Consider the following 18,059-nt stretch of genomic DNA (forward strand, 5'->3'; position numbering starts at 1 on the left):
AAGTAAAAAAATATGCATTCGGACCATAAGACGCACCCTGATTTTCCCCCCACTTTAGGGGGAAAAAAAGTGCGTCTTATGGTCCGAAAAATACGGTACATTGTTGTTATTATTATTCAGTATTTATATAGATCCAACATACTGCACAGCGCTTTCAAGAGTACATAGTCATGTCACTCAAATTTTTGGGGAAAATCTTTCAATGTGTATATCTTACATTGAGGGTTATTAAATTAAGTTCCACTTGTGAGCAATAGTCGTCAGTGGCCTGGCAGAGCACCATAATATGACTTACACTTACAGAATATAAGGACGGACGACAACAGCAATGATTCTACGTAAACAAATGAGCTGTCATTAAGATATCTTAGAAAAAATCAGCAAAACAAATGCATAAAGTATGTATAAATCTGCCAATCCTCCAACGTGTTGTGCCAAATACAGGCTGCCGATTAAAAGCTAGCATAGACAGAGCCAAAGCTCTGTAAGCTATAAGAGCGAGGACAGCAGGCAGAGAGGAGGATGTAAACCTAAGACATCATTCTCAGTATAAGTGATGCCACCCATACTTAGGGCAAAAATATTGGCAGATTAGATGGTTTGGGCTACTGTTTCATGTTCTAAGCTGAGCCAAGCTTATAACAGTCATTAAAAAAAAAAAAAAAAAAGAAATCTATGCCTCGAGTGATACTAGCTAGGGTAATAGTCATGTAACATGACCTTTTTACTATTTTCCTTCATGTACCCTGTGTGGTTTACATGTAGTGCAGGTGAGCTAATTAATGTACAGTGCTGCGTAATATGTTGGCGCTATATAAATCTTGTTTATTAATAATAATAATAATAACAATAATAATAATAGCGCAGGTGAGCATTTTTTTTTAACCTGGTAGTATAGTGCAATACATTAGAACAAAGAAATACAATATCCATCTATTCACCATATACAGCTGTGTCCTGGAATCACACTGGGAATGATTACCTATTCATAATCATGGCCTGTAGCACAGACATATACACTTCCATCTCAAGTTCTCCACACCACTGTTTTTGGCTCTACTAAAGGAGTAGAAGAAGCCATTACCAGACCAACTCTGATATCATATCATATCAAATGCTCATTAAAAATAATGCATGAACAAAAAATGTCCCCAGGACCAAGATTTAATGAGCAGTCAGCATATAAAACAGTGTGAGATTTGGGACTGCACTGACGGTCCTACATAAAATTACTATATTTGTCTTGTGTCTGGCTAGTTACCACTTCTTGAACTTCAGTTACCGCAGTTTGTTTAGTTGATATCACAGGAGCCGACACTTGGTTGCTAGGCCTGATTCACAGTATCCTGTTTAGACTACTATCGCTCCCTGCCTATTTTAATAAAATGAGAATACTTCATACAGCACATTTCCAGTTAACAAATGCTGCAGAGAGTGACTGGAACAACTTTTCCACTCTAAGCCTATGGCAGACTATGACTCTAGTCAGACTAATCCAATTGTTTATGAAGAATTTTAAATTATTGGACTCTTTCTTGTTCTATGCAAACTCTTACACACACGCTAAAAAGTTTTCTTTGTTACCTGAATATGTCATATCCTAAATTCAATTATAATGCTGAATTCCCAATTACTGCAGGTCATGGATTATCATGAATTTTAACCGATCCATCTTATCAGGAGCAAGATTTTTGCGTTACAACATTACTAAATTTCAGAAGAAACTCATTGACTATAGTTCTCTCAGCAGGAAATATAAATTCTTTACAACATCCAATACTCTTCATGCTTGGCTAGCTAGGTCATGATGCATCTTTTGAGTATTGGATTTTGCTGTAAACTCCAATTTTTTGATGACATATCAGTTGATGAAATGATAGGTGCTGGTATTTGCACCTAAAGGATGTATTTTGTTGAATTTGAACAGACATCTCTAATAAGGGAAATAATCAAAAAGCTGACTGATGGCAGTGACAAACAAATGACCCTTTAGTGCAACCTTTTCAAGATTTTTAACTTAGGGACACAATGGAAACAACTTTCATGTCTGCCTAGTACCCTTTGCAATAAATAACATACCCACACAGTATATTAGCATGGTGGTCAGTGAGAAGAATGCCTCTCCAGTAATCTGCCTGAAATTTTTTTTAAGCTGAGTGGGAAGAAGCTGCAGGCGGGTGCTGGACCTGGTATTGTAACTAAGTTTTAGTAACCACCCAAAAACAGCTGGGGGATTACTGGTGGCTAAAAGGAGCTGGGGAGAACACTGCTCTTACATTGCTGGCCAGTGGGAAGATTGCCACCCTTACAGATCATTGATGCCACTTAAACAGACCTGAGAGGCACAAACTGTTCATTACCCAAAGACCCCCCAGTAACCTTTAGAGCAGGGGTGTCAAACTCAAATACACTGAGGGCCAAAACTAAACACATAGACAAAGTTGCAGGCCAACCTTGAAATTTATTGAAAAAATTGAGGACTTGTTTCCTTCCTATTATATGGAAACCCTTTTCATATGGAAACAAAAAGTTTTTGCTTCACATTCAATCTGGAACAAGCTTATAATAGAGAAAGATACATACAAATGTTTTTTTTTTAAAGTTATTTGGGAAAAAATCTTATGCCTTTTTCTCTATTTGTACCCTTCTACAGGTAAATTTCAATGGTAACCTTTTTGCACAGGCTAACAATAATAATAACAATATTCTTCTATGAAAATCCAACCATTCAAGTCCATGCCTTGGAGTAGCAAGGAAAAGTACAGCTGAGGAGCAGTGCTGGAAATGCTTGACGTGGCCATTGCGGAGCTAAATCTTACAAGTGGCTCTCCGCTGAAACTCCCTCTTCATTGAAATAGCGCCACTACTAAAGTTACCGGTATTATTTGCATCTATAAAACAGTCCAATGCAGGGCCACGCATAGGCAGAGAGCCCGCTGGTCTATAGATGTGAGTGATGCCTGGAATTGTAGTAGCGGCGCTATTTCAAAGCAGCAGCGGGCCAACTGCAGTTCATATTTAGGATTCCTTTGGGGGGAAAAAAGGACGTTGAGGGCCAGAGAGTTTGACATCCCTGCTCTAGAGAGACCCTATTTGAGAAAACTTGCTCTAATGTCTAAAACTGTATATTTAGTACAATAATAGCTATGGGAAACAGAAATCCTAATAACATTTAAACAAACACAATTAGAAGCAAAGTATTACAAAAGTAACACAAACTTGCATAATAGGTGCTGCCTGAAAATATAAAGCACAATACTGGTGCAATGCTGTACCTTCGCTCTCATCACATGGTTACAATAACCCTTATGTAAGGATTATCTGGAGGCCACGGAGCTTTAGTGTATTTTACCCAGCCTACTTCCTTAAATCTGACATACAAAGACATGTCTTATCACAATTTTTTTTTGAATAATCAAGGCATCATGTTAAGCCACTGGCCTTTGCTGCAAGACATAAAGCTTCAAATTCTTAATAAAACTGCAAAACCGAGTCTTTCATCTGCTTACATAACCAGTCTTAATGGGCTGTTCTGTGTAAATAGTGCATGAAATGTGGTAACAAAGAGGGGCCAATAAAAAGGCACTACATGCATTTGGCTAGAATAATGTATGGTGTACATAGAGAGTGCTTTTAATGTAACTAAATACATACTGTTATGTAGAATAATAGAGAAGATTGTGCAACTCCTAACAGAAATTAAAGTACTAAAAAATAGCTGGCCAGGGACCGGCATCACAAACTTAAACTTCTAGCAGATCAAAAATCAAACTAATTTCTCCAATTCATGGTCACGATACACAAGGCACGGCCCAGTGGGCACTAGCTCCTCAGTCTTTTGGACACATGACAGATATAGGTTTGGATTGTTTCTTTCTCTTTTGTGTATTGTTGTTTCAATTTAATGTTAGTAGCTATTTATGTTTTGTGCAGTAAGAGGTATGTTTTTTTGAAGTAATCATAGGATAAAACATGCTCCAGTGGAAGACTATTCTACAAGTTCTCAATGTAAAGTGAAAGTTTCATTTCAGTGCTATATATAATATATAATTGTATATATACAACCCCTATAAATATTTGTAAAAAAAATCATTTGTAGTTCCTGTACATGGTAAATTTTTTTCCTTAAAATGGAACCACAGCTCCACACCTGAAAATTATTCGTTGAAGGGACAGGTAATGTCCCTTCTGCAATAAAACTTACTTATCTGCCAGTTCCCAATCTTTTGTATTACACTGAACCGTGCAAGTGCAGCTCAGTGTAGGACTCGTGAATGCTCCAGGTACCCAGGGAATCTTTGGGGCTGCTGGGAATTGATAATTCATCCCGGCCAATCATGGCTTAGGACTCGGCTCTGGGAGGAAGCTCCGGTTTGATGATTTAGATTCACTTTAATATATTATAAAACTGAGCTGAAGCTCTTAGTGATGCATTGAGTAGTTTTAATAAAAGAATTCTGCATAATATGTGCTGTCACTTAGCACTGGATAGTGTAGGTGGGAGAGGAGTAACCTGTGGGAGTCAGATACAGAACATCATGTTAGCTGCTTAGCTTTAAAAAAAAAAAAAAAAAAAAAAAAAAAAAAAAAAAAAAGGTGTTAGAATTCCCTGTGTTAAGTAATTTCAATACCCTTTTAAAAAGACAAAAAGTTCAGCTTTGATATTTCATGTCAATAGACAGCAATCAATTCCCAACACGCAACTGTAATTCTGTAGAATTCAAAATTATTATATTCATGTACACAGCTGACATTCTGCAGGGCTTTATAGAAAACTGAAGTGGATTGGTGATTGTCAGTAAGGACCTTACAACTAACTATGCCAACCCCATCACACCAAAGCCATTTTTAAGTTGTATCCTATTCATCTAACTCACAGAACTGCTAAACTTTTATACCAGAATCCTACGGTTTGTTTCTTTTGGTACATCAATAACATGTGAACTCATTCAAATGGGAATGAGTTATTTGGTGTTTCCATATTTATTCCATGTGCAGACTTCCAATTTTAGAAAAGCGGTTGGAACATTGGAACAAAGAAGAAATGTTATTTATGTTGGATACACAAAAACAATAACACACCCCAAATGTTTCCATGTCCGAAAATAAAGACATTATAAAAAGGTGTCTGTACTTTCCTCATGTGGAACTCATATCTATGACTTCCTACTATGAAAGCACAAGATGTTCATTATCAACTAGGAAGTAAACAGAAGGTCCAGTGACTTTCAGATGCCAATAAATTGTGCCAGACCATTAATTAATGGTTGTGATTGCTTCGTAGTTCTAGGTCCTATCCTATCCATAAAGTATTCTTTGTATTTTTGAAACTTCTAAACCAAACTACACAGACACTGGATGTTCAAACCACAAGGCTAGCTAGTTGTGCTAGTGGAATTTTTAATGTGTTCAACCTCTGTAGACGTGAGAATAAAAGTATTAAAAAGCAAAGTCACCATGCAGTAAAGTAGGAAGCATGGTTTGTATAATTAATGAACAAATATGGCTTCTCTAATGTCCATGCATATTTACAAACTATTGGAAGATATAGGGAATTCTCAAATGACTGAGGGTATAGTAAACTCCCAGTGGCCTTTCTCATCACATCTCTATATATATAGAAATACCTCCGGTTAGAAATTTAAGATAACCCTGTAGCTTAGAAATGAAAAGATAATAATAATGTTCATACTTGCAACATAAATCTTTGCCCCGATCAACTACAATTGGGCCAACTAAAATCCTAAATATTTTGGAAAGTCAGATTTTTGGCACCCCACTTTGCAATGTGGTTCCTGCTCTGAGCCCCTACTTCATTACAGCAGCAAGCATGAACCAAGGCAAGAAAAGATTACTATGACAAATTTTGTTTTGCAAAGTGCTATTGTTGTAACAAGGACAGTTTCAAAACTTCTTGTTACTTTGGTTAGTGCAAGACTAAGAAGAGTCCTTATCCTACTAGGAGTTGGTAGCATAGGTAATACTACACATGCATTAGTGCTGGCCATAAAAAATAATGGCATAGGGCCACAGGGTAGGTTGAGATGATATCATTTCCACATATACACTTCAAACATGTAAAGACTATGATGAATTTTATATTTGCCACAAATATACAGAAGTTACTCCAATGTTGGCTGTGGGGCCTTTGTTTCAATTACCATTTAAACTTGTTCATCTGGAGGGTTAGGATTTGCTATGGCAAAAGAAGTAAGGACTACAAATCCAAAAGCAGGCAGGCAGCAAGCAAATCTAGGCGTATACTTTATACATGGAGATAAAATAAATATTAATAAAAAAAATACGATCAGCAAAACCCAATTAAGTCACATGAGATGAAGTTCTGATGAGAATAAATAAAGTATACATCCTATTTTAGGAGCTGCCAGGTTCTGACAGGTAAGAGCTAGCGGGGTGTAAAGATTTCACATCTCATACCCTAATGAACAGAATAATTTATAGATGGGTAAACTTTGCCGTCAGTTCAGGAAATATGCAGACAGAAGAGGCTGGGAAAGACCTAAATGTCAACTTTATTTTAAAAATACTTGAAACCTTTGATGTCTTAGCTTCATGGAGGGAAGCTTGAGAATACAAAATGGGTAAAACTATTGAAGGTCTTGAAAACTTATGAAAAAAAAAATAAAATAAAAAAAATAAACACACACAAAACTTCTAGACTAGAGAATAATCTGTATTATACAGCAGGCTGTCATAAAAGTATACATGTTAAAACAGGAGAGTAATACAACCGTCAAAGCTACATATTTTATTCAGAATAAAGGTGAGCTGAACTGGGAAAGTTATGTTCAAATGCAGCAAAGTATCAAACAATATTATGAAGAAATGAATATATATAGTCAAATAAAAGGATAAGCACTGAAACCTGAATCTTTAAAGTGAACCTGTAACTCATTTTAAATGTAAAAATCAAAATGTTTGCAGACATCACAAAAATCTGTTGGAGAAGAGGACATTTGCAAAGGGATGACTAAAGTCAGACATCATCAGATATCAGTAACAAAGTAAAAAAAAAATGTTAGCTGATGACCGACTTCTTTTTCTCTCACAGGCTTTCTTTTTGAAGTTAGTTGGCAATTCCACCTAGTTATGTCAGATGTCAATTTAAATATCAGCTTGTAATTTAAAGCAAGGTGGACTGTACTGATACAAACAATTAAACGGAATAGTGCCTGAAATGATCATCATTGTGCAACCATATTTTACAAAATTGCATATACCTAATACTCCCTTATGTAGCTGACTTTTTAATGTAAACGCCAGAGGTTACCTAGAGAGTCTGAATGTTACTGCTAAACTATGTACATCATCTCCCAGCATATGGAAATGCACAATAACAACAAATAACAGAGTTGTGGTTAAGGGGAATATAAACCAGGGGCTTCGTCATTCCTTCTGTGTTGCTGAAACAAGCACACACGTGAACAGTTCGGTGTCTTGCACTGCCAATAATTCACATCTGTGATATAACTCACAATTTGCACTGTGATGTACTGCAAAAGAAGCAAAACCTTTTTCATTGTGCATCAAGTTGGACTGTAGCCTATTCTTTTTATATGGCCTGCCAACTGCAGTGAACTACAAGTTTCAATGACAAGTCCATGTGCACATGAGGCCTCAGGAGATAGGAGGCAGTGTCTGAGGTCAGGAAGCAACTGTTTGACTTTATGTGCCTTTGACCCCTCGGATTTAGAAGTACGAATAAATTGAAAGGGCACATATAAATATACAGACCTGCAAAAGTATAAAGCAATAAATATTCAAAAGCTGAATTGTGACCGACAATATAAAATTACTGATGTACAACATTAAAAGTCTAATAAATTTCTATTACTAAAAACAGAACGTCCACAGCGTAAGAACAAATACCATTTCTCACCCTTTTTTCTGCAGTGACATCTTCTCCTGATGAGTCCTTTTCGTCATGAGCCTCTTTCACAGCTGGCATTTGCTTCTTGTGTGCTGGCTCCCTGTTTAAGGTGGTATATCCTATATGTTCATAAATTGGATTTATGGTCATCTTGGCAATGTACTCAGCTGCCTTGGTCTCGATATACAGTGTGATCAAGCCATCAGTCACCAGATCATGGATGGACTCAAACCTCTTCTCTCCAACAAAATGTTTTCCATCATAGTAAAGTCTAAAGTTTCTAGTTTGGTTTCCAAACCTGCCTCAAAAAAAAAAAAAAAAATTTGTAAAACATTGGAAAAAAAGTTTTTTCCCCCCATACTTCTGAAATGCCTAACTTTGGGATTAAACCAAGAAGTCCGAACATTGCAGACACTTTGTACAAGACAGTTCATTACATCTGTGGAAAATGTGATATATCCAACAGTTTGGAGATTTTTTTTTCACTGCCAGAACTGTGTCTGAGATGTTACACACAATAGACTCTTCTATTGCAATACTCTATTGCAATCAATACAGTGATTTGATGCAGTGCGAACCCTCCACAGTCTTGTCATTTATTAGGGAGAGGCTATTCAGGGTACATTTGGTTCTCGTGCCAACAATTACATTGAATGGCATCTGCTGCCAGAGTCTCAGCTAAATGGGACAGAATGGCACAAGGGTAAGTATTCTTTATTTCTGGCTGGAATCCAAGTGCTAACTCTTTGGTGTTTTACAAAGGAAGCTCTATGGAACACTTGCATCTATGATGCATTTGCTAACAGCTTTAAGTGATGGGTTAAGTGTTGGAGTTTTTTTTTTCACCCCCGTTTATATGTGGCTGCATCATGCAACAGATTGGGATAAAAATAATTAAAGAGCTGCTTTATACAAATGCAAATTTTACGCCATTCTGACCATATACAGAAAGACACAAGATCATATGTAACATACTTAATGGGTTTCTGTTGGAAAAGCCCCTTCTGCTTCTCTGAATGTCTAGCATCTCTCCATCAGATGTCCACCATCCTACTGCTCAGTTATTGCTTCTAGTGGCAAACCAGGATTTCTAGTATTTTCAGTGCCTTTAAATGACCGAAGCATCTCCAATGCAAAATAACTTTTCAGAACCAAATAAAGAACCTCAGGCTAGCATCACAAGTATTCAGCAAGAAAAATTTTGTTTATTGCAGTTTAAAATACATCCAAAATTACATTTCTTAAATTTCATATACTAATAACAAGCTAAGGTATATCAAAAGTCATTTTGTAACATTAAATAAAAAGAACTAATAATTCGGTCCTGCTATTTTGGGGTGATAAAGTCCTACTGCTATAAGCAACTATTGAAATGCTCACTATGCCAACATGACACACCATTGGCAGTGGGCCCCTCAGCCCCTTTTAGTCGGATGTACCACCCAGCAATTTTCAGTAACTACTTGGCTGTTTTTGATTGGGTATTGAAGAGTTGGGTGACAATGCCAGGGCTGCCACCTGCCTACAATTGTTTCCCACCCAGTTTTAAAAACAAAGTTAAAAAAAAAAAAAACTACGTGAACAAAATGTTTGGGACTAATGTAACTTTATTAGCTACAGCTCAGAATAAATGACAGCTGGTTTAATATTATTATGGATTACCTGCAGTTTCAAAACTCACTAACCTAGTCATTTCAAACTAAACATTCACAGGTGTTTTTATTTCAGCAATACAAAAAACAAAATAAAATCAATAAAAAAGGCAGGTACTGAAATTAAAGTGATGGTGTGGGTAAAGCCAACTCTGTAATTACATGAGATGGTTGGTTGAAAACAATGCAATGGACAGAACTAAAGTACCATTTTTTAACAATACACGACCAGGCAAGTCAATATTGCAGAAAGGAACAGGCGATATCCCTTCTGCAATAATCCCTCCAACCTGCCTGATCGCTCCAGCTCAGCTTTGGTTTCCATGATACCCAGTAATCCCTAATTCCCTTGTGCAAACTGGGAATCAATGAACTCTAATGCGCCTGAGTGGGAGTTATGACATCCCAGCCTGGTTGATCAAGAAGAACGCCCCCAGAATGAGAAAGAGGAAGAGAATGGTGGCGCCCTGCGATGGAAAAGGGACAGGTGAGTATCTGAAAGACCTCAGGGGTGGAAGAATTGTGGCCAAGCTCAAGTTGTTACAAGGTACCCGGTAAATAATAATAAAGCTTTCTATATCTGTATTTGTTTTGACATGCATTTTTTTTTTTAGGAGTAATTTACATAACATTTTTTAACATATGTCAATTTTGAACTGCCAGTGTGTGGCAAGTTTCACTAAATTTAGCCCCAGTAAAGCTTGGTAAATTATTAATACATCCAGTGGAAAACATCTTTATGTTTTGGCAGTGAAAGATAATAAATCTGTAAAAACATCAAACTACATTCATACTGCACAACAAACATGTTTCCAAAGGCACACATTTTTAATCTAATCTCCCATTAAAAGAAAACAAAAAGTAGTCCCTATGCAGTTTGTAAGGAAGCGGGGTCAATGCTGTGAAATTTTCACAAGAAAAGAAGTTCTTTTGAAGAAACTTATTTGAAACCTCTTGCCAGCCAGGGACGGGAAAGAAACCATGGCAACACGAGAGGCCTACAACAATCAGCATCTTCTGGGAAAAAGAACAGAAGGCTCTGAAACATTAACACCTACTTTTTTCAGAACACTAATTGTTTTCTTTATACTCCTACTACCAATATGAATTCACAAGAAGCTTTTATGACAAACTTTTCAGGCCAAAAAAACTCCATTGCTATATGTTATCCAGAAGTGCTTAGTCATACAATAATCACTTGCTGCTAACCAGAAGTCACTTATATAGGAGAAATCAGTTAACATTGGCTAAAATGGAGGGATCTGACTTTATGATGCACAATTATAAATTGTCACCACATAGGGTCACACATTTATGCATGTCCTGTCCTGAATTACAGCTTCTGGTATCCATCATATGTATATCCATCATATATGCGCTGCATAAAATACACTTTACCACTTCTACCCCACAACTAAGCAAGGCGGCATCTTCTAGAATACTGAGGTTTTATTAAAAACCCACTCACAAAGCACCAGTGTTCTATTGCCTTCCATGCAGAAGATAGCAGAAATGAGATGCCTCTATATAGTTTTTTAGGAGATGTTCTCTTCTTCCAGGTGAACTAATTTTGTGGTTCCGCAGACCACTTACCTAACCTGCAGGCGGTAATATATTACATCGCTTTCTTATAAAAAAAAAATCCCCATTTCTTTTCCTAGGCATGTTACCCTCCCCCAATTCCTAATTCTCTAATATTGTGAATTGTTTTTTAATTCTTTTATTTTTAATGAATATTTTGGATGGATATTCCTTTATTGAGAAGGTGGACAAGTCATGGATTCCGAGATGTACATTCTGTCAACTGTAAAGGACAACCCCCAACAATGCCCTTTTTCTTTCCTTTTCATATTTTTCCCTTCTCATCCGGATCCCTTGTTTACCTACACAGATCCCCCACAATTCCCCTGTTACTGCATGGTATAACATTTATACTAAGGCTCAAGATTATTTATGGAAATAAAGTTTTAATATTCTTTGTACAGAAACTCAAAAACTCTTGGAAAAGAAAACAACAAGTCCTTCCATAAATCTACTTTTAACGTTTTTAACATTGAAAAATGGCTGAAGGAATCCCAAATGGTCCTATCCAGCAGTGGTAGAGGAAGGAGGAGGACTTAGGAAGTTCTGGCCACTGGTGGAGTTTTAAGTGGTGGCGAGGGAACTATTTTCCTGTGATAACTGCCCACATTTGATATCTGTCCCACACAGCTGAGATTATCAAAATCCTGGGTATTTAATTCTTATATTTTTACTCAGTATGTGTATAATGGTCCTTTATTTGTTTAAAGAAGAACAGCAAGCTTTATAACAGACATTTGTTTTAAGGATGTTTGCACAACTGTGCAATAACAAAACCCATATGTAATGAAGCTTAATGATGGCTCTTCTCAGTTAAAAAAAATTATTCTACACTAGAAAGCCCACATTAAACTAGCCCATAAATTAAAGCAGAATACATTATTAGGGAAATCAGCTTGACTTGCACAGTGCAATTCAAAACCAAAGAACCACAAGCAGTCTAATTAAGGCTTACAGTGGTGAAAACCATTTTCTACAAACATATGTAAGAACCCCCCCATTTTAATTCAATAACATAGAATGACAGAGGTTCCTCTGCCAAACAAAAACAGTTATAAGCCGCTAACCGACAGCCTTGAAGAAAGAGAGCTTTTAACCCACAGATAATCTCAGTTTTACAATTTCCTGGAGCCAAATGCAGCCCTGGATTGATTATAGAAACTATGTGAGTTGGACTGGTGACAGTCTGCTTAGGTTACAAAAATATTCTGGGTATCAAAGATAACCTGTGCCTAAACAAATATGGAAAAAGTAATGCAATGACAACCTAGAAATTCTTCAAGATAAGGCTTTTTTTTATTTTATGGATAAAAGCCATTCTACATATTGTATGACTGCCCTTCTAGAAACATTGATTTGCATATACAATGCGAACCTTTGATGATTCACCAGTTGCAGATGCACATAATTGATTATCATGAGATATACAGTCAGCATTCTTTATGGCTGCTCCAAACAGACCAGGTTCCAAAAGATCAAATTAAAAAGGACATGTTAAAGTGTTTTCAATACTTATCTCTAGAGGGCACGTGTGTAGGAGTTGTGCAGCCCTTCTTGTTTAATAATTTTCTTTTATTTTTTAATTCACATAACAAAACAAAAGAAATGTAAGATATTCCTTTAAAATGTGATTAAAAGAAAAAATAGGATTTGGCATATGAAAACTGTTTTAAGGGCTGCAGACTGTATAAGTAAAGCACAATTTTAATTTGTGCCCAAAAAAATGCAAGATGCAAAAGAATTGTAATGAATGTGGCTGTGTTTTTTCTGCAACTGATCCTTTCCCATTTACTGATTTGTACTACAATTTGCCTCGCTGGGAAGATGGTCATACTGAAGAGGGTTTTTGCTTACGAATGTCAAAGCTTTTAACAAGGATAACAGTGCAGCAAATTGTAACATCACTAAATCTCCCCCCAACACTTCCAAGGCTGGCAGTCAGTGGCAGCAGTGCCTTGGATCTAACACAAAGGAGTGCCTAAGAATCCTCATACCTGGCAGTGTGCTGCTGTTTTGGAAGAGGAATTAACAGAAGAAAAGTACATTTTTAGGGTCCTTTTTAATAACTCTTGCTTGCCGGTAGTCAGCAACCAGTGGAGATATTTATCTATTGCTAGGGGTATGAAAATTAAAGCATAGTTCATTAACTTTTGGTCTAAAAGTTTTATTTATTTTTAAATCCCCCAGCTTGGTAAAATCTTGACCTGCAAACAGGTTATAGCTTAACAAGTTTTTATGGAAGTTTACAGAAATAAAAATCTTAAAGCGGACCTATCATCACAATTTTTATTTCATATAAAAGGGTTGTTACCCCTTATATATAAAGTAAAAGTGTTTTGTTTTTTCATTAAATGCCTTTTTTTAATAATGGAAGGCAAAACCCATCCCCCTCTCTTTACCACTGCGACGGTAAAGACTGAATAGGAGTGCAGAGCCTCCTAGGATACGCACATTACGAATCCCAGGAGGCTTGGGGTGCTCCTGGGGGGGGATCGATGGATCTGCGCAAGTAAAGTCATTTTTTTATTTCACCTTTCAGTTCTGGTTTAAGGTCCAATACATTGTTAGGAAACTTTACTTTCTGTTTAAGCAAGGACCCATTACTTTTTTAAAAAAAAAATAAATATGCTAGGATCAGTCAAAACTCTAAAACCAGTAACCAATAAAGTGAGCAACATTGTGTCAATACAATGTCACCTGCCTAGGGGTGGTATATATAAAGAAGTAGGTGAACAACTAGTTCATTAAGATGTGTTAGAAGCAAATAAAAGCATCTCTAGGTGACCAAGGTCGAGGCATGTAGTGGTTACCAAGTACTATGGTCCAAAACATACCATACTGATGAAATAGTCTAAGAAACATAGTAATCTGATGTAATTTATTAATTGAGTACAATAAAATTGGCATGTTGGGTATCTAATGCCAGTATTACTGAAGAAGACAAGATCAATTGGGTCTTACCTTAATGCTAATGTGTAAGTGCCAGGCTGACGCTGACTTTCTCGAATAAGATAGCTCCCCTCTGCAACACTTAATAGCTGGTCCGTTTCTTCCCTGGATATCATACCAAAAAATCTGGTGACAGAAAAATAGTAGATAAAATACCTGCAAAGCTAGAATGATGAATTCAGTTACATAAGTTTGAAAGTAAGGCTTCAAATCTAGAAGAAATCTTAAACGTTCTATAACAGAGCCCCGGCCAGACAGAGCTTTAACTTGGTTATAAGCGTCAGGAAATACACAAATATACCTCATATGGAGCACATCTGAATTTATTTTATGAAAACAGGATTAAAAATTGTTATTTTTATACTGAAAAACATCTCTTTATATACCTGTCTGACAAAGTTCTTGATCACCTGCCTGACTACACAGATGAGTAAACAAGCAAGGAAAAGACATGAGTAGTAGTCTATTACTGTAATCCACCATCTTTGCACAGATTACTGTCACAGAGTACAACCAAGAGCAGGTAGTATATTGTTCAATTGTGGTTGTGAGACGGAATAGGAATAATAAATTCATCAGTATACATCATTATTTTTTACCATGCAAACCCACTTTTGGCATACCCCAACAAAGTTGATGAGATGATGGGAATGAATTGTAAATAGTTGGGTGAAGCTAATCCTATGGCTTGGTTTATGGGGTAATAATCATATATAGACATCACCAGAAGTCTTGTGATACCCATCTTCTAGTTCTTTAGTATGTATACTCTCCTCACACGACTGTCTTGTACCGGAATATATTTCTGATTCATCTAAACTCGTTAGCATTGGGTCTTTAAATTTTATAAACTGACTTTCTCTAAGCAGTTGTGGTCAACACGTTCATACAAATGTAGGACATGGCTATAAACATGACAAATATAAGTAAGAAGGTTAACTCACTCTCTTCCATAATACTTTGGCCTGTTTTCCACCTACAAAAGGAAACAAAACATTAAATGCACACAAAGAATATAGCACATTTTTCATCCATATTCCAAAGCTGGAAAGGAAAGCAAATGCAGAACACAACAACCATAGTGTTGGATATAGTAGAAAACAGTTTAAACTTTTGGCTCGAGATAGCCAGTGGGAAGATTCAATGCCATTTAAAATCAGTTCATGAATGCACATGACAAAATATATTAATCCATTCATAAAGACCACATACTGCTCAAAATACACAAACTTTTTTCAAGAAATCTCTGAACACAGCTGTACGATCTACCCATTCCTCAGCTGCATTAAAGTCCTCAACTTTATCTCTGTTTATAAACAAGAAAGTCAGCTGAAAACCATATTAAGTAGTAGAGCATAAGAATACAGCTGTATTTAGTAAACACCGCAGCTGTATTTACTATGACTCCCACAATGACCTTTCCATAATATACAATATCAATTATTAAATGTATAACAAGCTGAAAGCAACATTTCCTGCATGTAACAGTAAAAGGATAGTTTGTGTTTGTTTTCTCCATCATCCTATAAAAAAAATAAAGCTTTATTGGTTAAAATGTTTGTCTTACAACATTTAAGGTTCTGGATTTAAGTTCTACTGCACTAACTACACTTTTTTTATTTTCACAGAGCAAATGTTTTACTAGGCAACACAACCAGGTTCACATGTTTCCCGAAGCCAGAATAGTGCGGGTAGCAGGAAAAGGGGTTGCACAGGTTAGCACTTTCAGTCATGGCTTACACAGGTAAAAAAAATAAAAATTACTTTCCTCCCTAGATCTGCCGGCTAAGAACGCATGCAAACCCCCAAAGCACCCACACTTCCGAGGCAGTGGTTCACTGGCATAAGGAATCAGTAACCTCATTACCTCATGGCTAGCCACCGACATCTTAGCCATAGTAAAATATGGTCCTAATGCATTCCTTTTACAGATTTTGTTTTTTTGTAGTGTGATACAATGTGTTTAATGCAGCTGTTTTCTGGTTATGCATTGGGCTTTCATTTAAAATGTTCTTGCCTTTACCCTAGTAGCGGTGGTGTTAACAAGCCCTAAAACTCATATGATATGAAGGCAGCGCATTAAAAATATCTTGCATGCTTCATTCTTCATAGTTGTGCTTTTCAGCTTTGGATTATACAATTCAGCTGGAAAATAAGCAATTCAGCTAGTTCCAATAACGTTGTTTATTTATTGTAACACCACAAGCACAATAAAAAGATGATTCTACTTGCAACTTTGCTAAAAATGTATTTCCCTTAATCTAACTTCTCTGTAATCCACAACAACAGAGAATATGTCAGATGTTATTGGATGGCTACTTCGAGAAGCTTTTTTCATGCATCCTCTTACATTGCTCCTCTATCACCAGTCCTATTCAAACTACCAAGACAGGTCTTTATGTGATTAGTTAGGGTGTCTCTGTGAATAGGGCTGTTGTATGAAGGAGGGGTTCTCAGGCTGCCAGGAAGAAAGTAGTACACCACCCCAATACCTGGATGAAAAAAAGCCCTGGGCAGGTACAGCTCTGGTCTTACTGAGTAATGTATGCAGTACATTATGTCTGCAACACATGCAAATTCCCTGTGTTTTATATCTTTATCCCCTGCAAGTACAGAACAAACACGCTTTGATGCACTCCGTATTTAAGTACTGTTGTACCACAAAAACACAGCATTTTTGTGGACTTGCTGATCTACACAACATGAAGACTAATCATTCTGTGGTCAAAGATAAATACTAGGCGGACTCTCTGTGAAATAGAACATAGAGAGCATTCTATTGTCAAAAACAAAAAGTGAACAATGTGTGGTTAGGGTTTACATGCACTAGAATGCTGGATTTTGTGTAACAATTCGTTTATTTGTTGTATTAAAAGCACACATTTATTGTGAAGAGAATCAACCCTGTGCTCTGATCTAAACAACTACTATCAATGCAGTATCTACCAACAACTTCTTCTCTGGGTATTCAAAAGAAAGAAATTGTACATAATACATGGGACCTTCCAAATAAAGCTCTCCCAGTTTGGAGGTGGCATACTATTATGGGTGAACCTGGGTGATCCAACAAACCTGGAATGGATTTCCTAATCATTTGCAGTTATCTGGCAAATGTTTTCAGCCCTGAATCAGATCCATTTCAGGTTTGCTTGATCACACAGGTTCTCCCATGATAGTCTATCTTCCCAAGTCTTGAGCTTTAAAAAATCAGCTCCACAGTCTCAATTGCTCAAGGCTAAAAATTTTTAGTACAACAGACCAAGGCAAAAGGTACAATCAGTCACTCAGTTGTGACTGATCAGGAAATGGCAACACATTTTAATTTTAACCTAAATTTTTAATTTGTTGCAAGTTATCCGCAGTATGGCAGCAGTTTTTGGCACACAATTCTGCAACAAAAAAATCTCCCAGGTTCAGATTCAGAAGCAGTCAATTTAAAAATATTTCACTGTAGTTAGATTCCATTAGTCAAATTGTTTAGGGAGGATGGTACAGGGACCCATCCAGGCAAGGCAAAGAATGACCATTAGGAAGCTAGATTAGTGGGGGCTTTAAAGAGAAAAAAATCAGATTGACTAAATACTGACGCCAATCTGACTCCCAAGCCATATACTAATTACAGTCAAACTGATCCTAAATGTATAATTGTAATGGTTTTCATTAAACCAAGAACTTTGCAATTACAGTATTTTGAAATGGGAATAGCAGAAAAGGAGTTTTTAAAAAGTCTACAAACTCCAAATATTCTAACAGACCAGGATAGGTAGCAACTCTACAAACTCCAAATATTCTAACAGAGCAGGATAGGTAGCAACTCTAAGTAGCATAAGGTCACATGTCTGAGATGTGTTATTTTCCATGGCAATATGTTTATTAATAACGAATGACATTGACCAAAATACAGAAATTATTCCTAGGGATAAATTGCAGGTTAACCACCTGAGCGTTACACTGATTTCTAGATTTCTGTTCCAAAAGCGTCACAG

General features: G+C 36.6%; 1 protein-coding gene across 1 annotated transcript in view; it reads right to left on the bottom strand.

The window, feature by feature from the left end:
• The window catches only part of CHN1 (chimerin 1), a 49,580-nt gene that overhangs the window by 27,763 nt on the left and 3,758 nt on the right, over positions 1-18,059 (bottom strand). Inside the window, exons 3-5 of the mRNA XM_072418367.1 lie at positions 15,018-15,049; positions 14,086-14,199; positions 7,901-8,189 (exon numbers count right to left, since the gene is read on the bottom strand). Coding sequence (XP_072274468.1) covers positions 7,901-8,189; positions 14,086-14,189 — 393 coding nt within the window. The 5' untranslated portion in view covers positions 14,190-14,199; positions 15,018-15,049. The remainder of the gene's footprint in view (positions 1-7,900; positions 8,190-14,085; positions 14,200-15,017; positions 15,050-18,059) is intronic.

This window comes from Pyxicephalus adspersus, chromosome 7 (assembly GCF_032062135.1).
Source record: "Pyxicephalus adspersus chromosome 7, UCB_Pads_2.0, whole genome shotgun sequence".
NCBI classification, from domain to species: domain Eukaryota; kingdom Metazoa; phylum Chordata; class Amphibia; order Anura; family Pyxicephalidae; genus Pyxicephalus; species Pyxicephalus adspersus.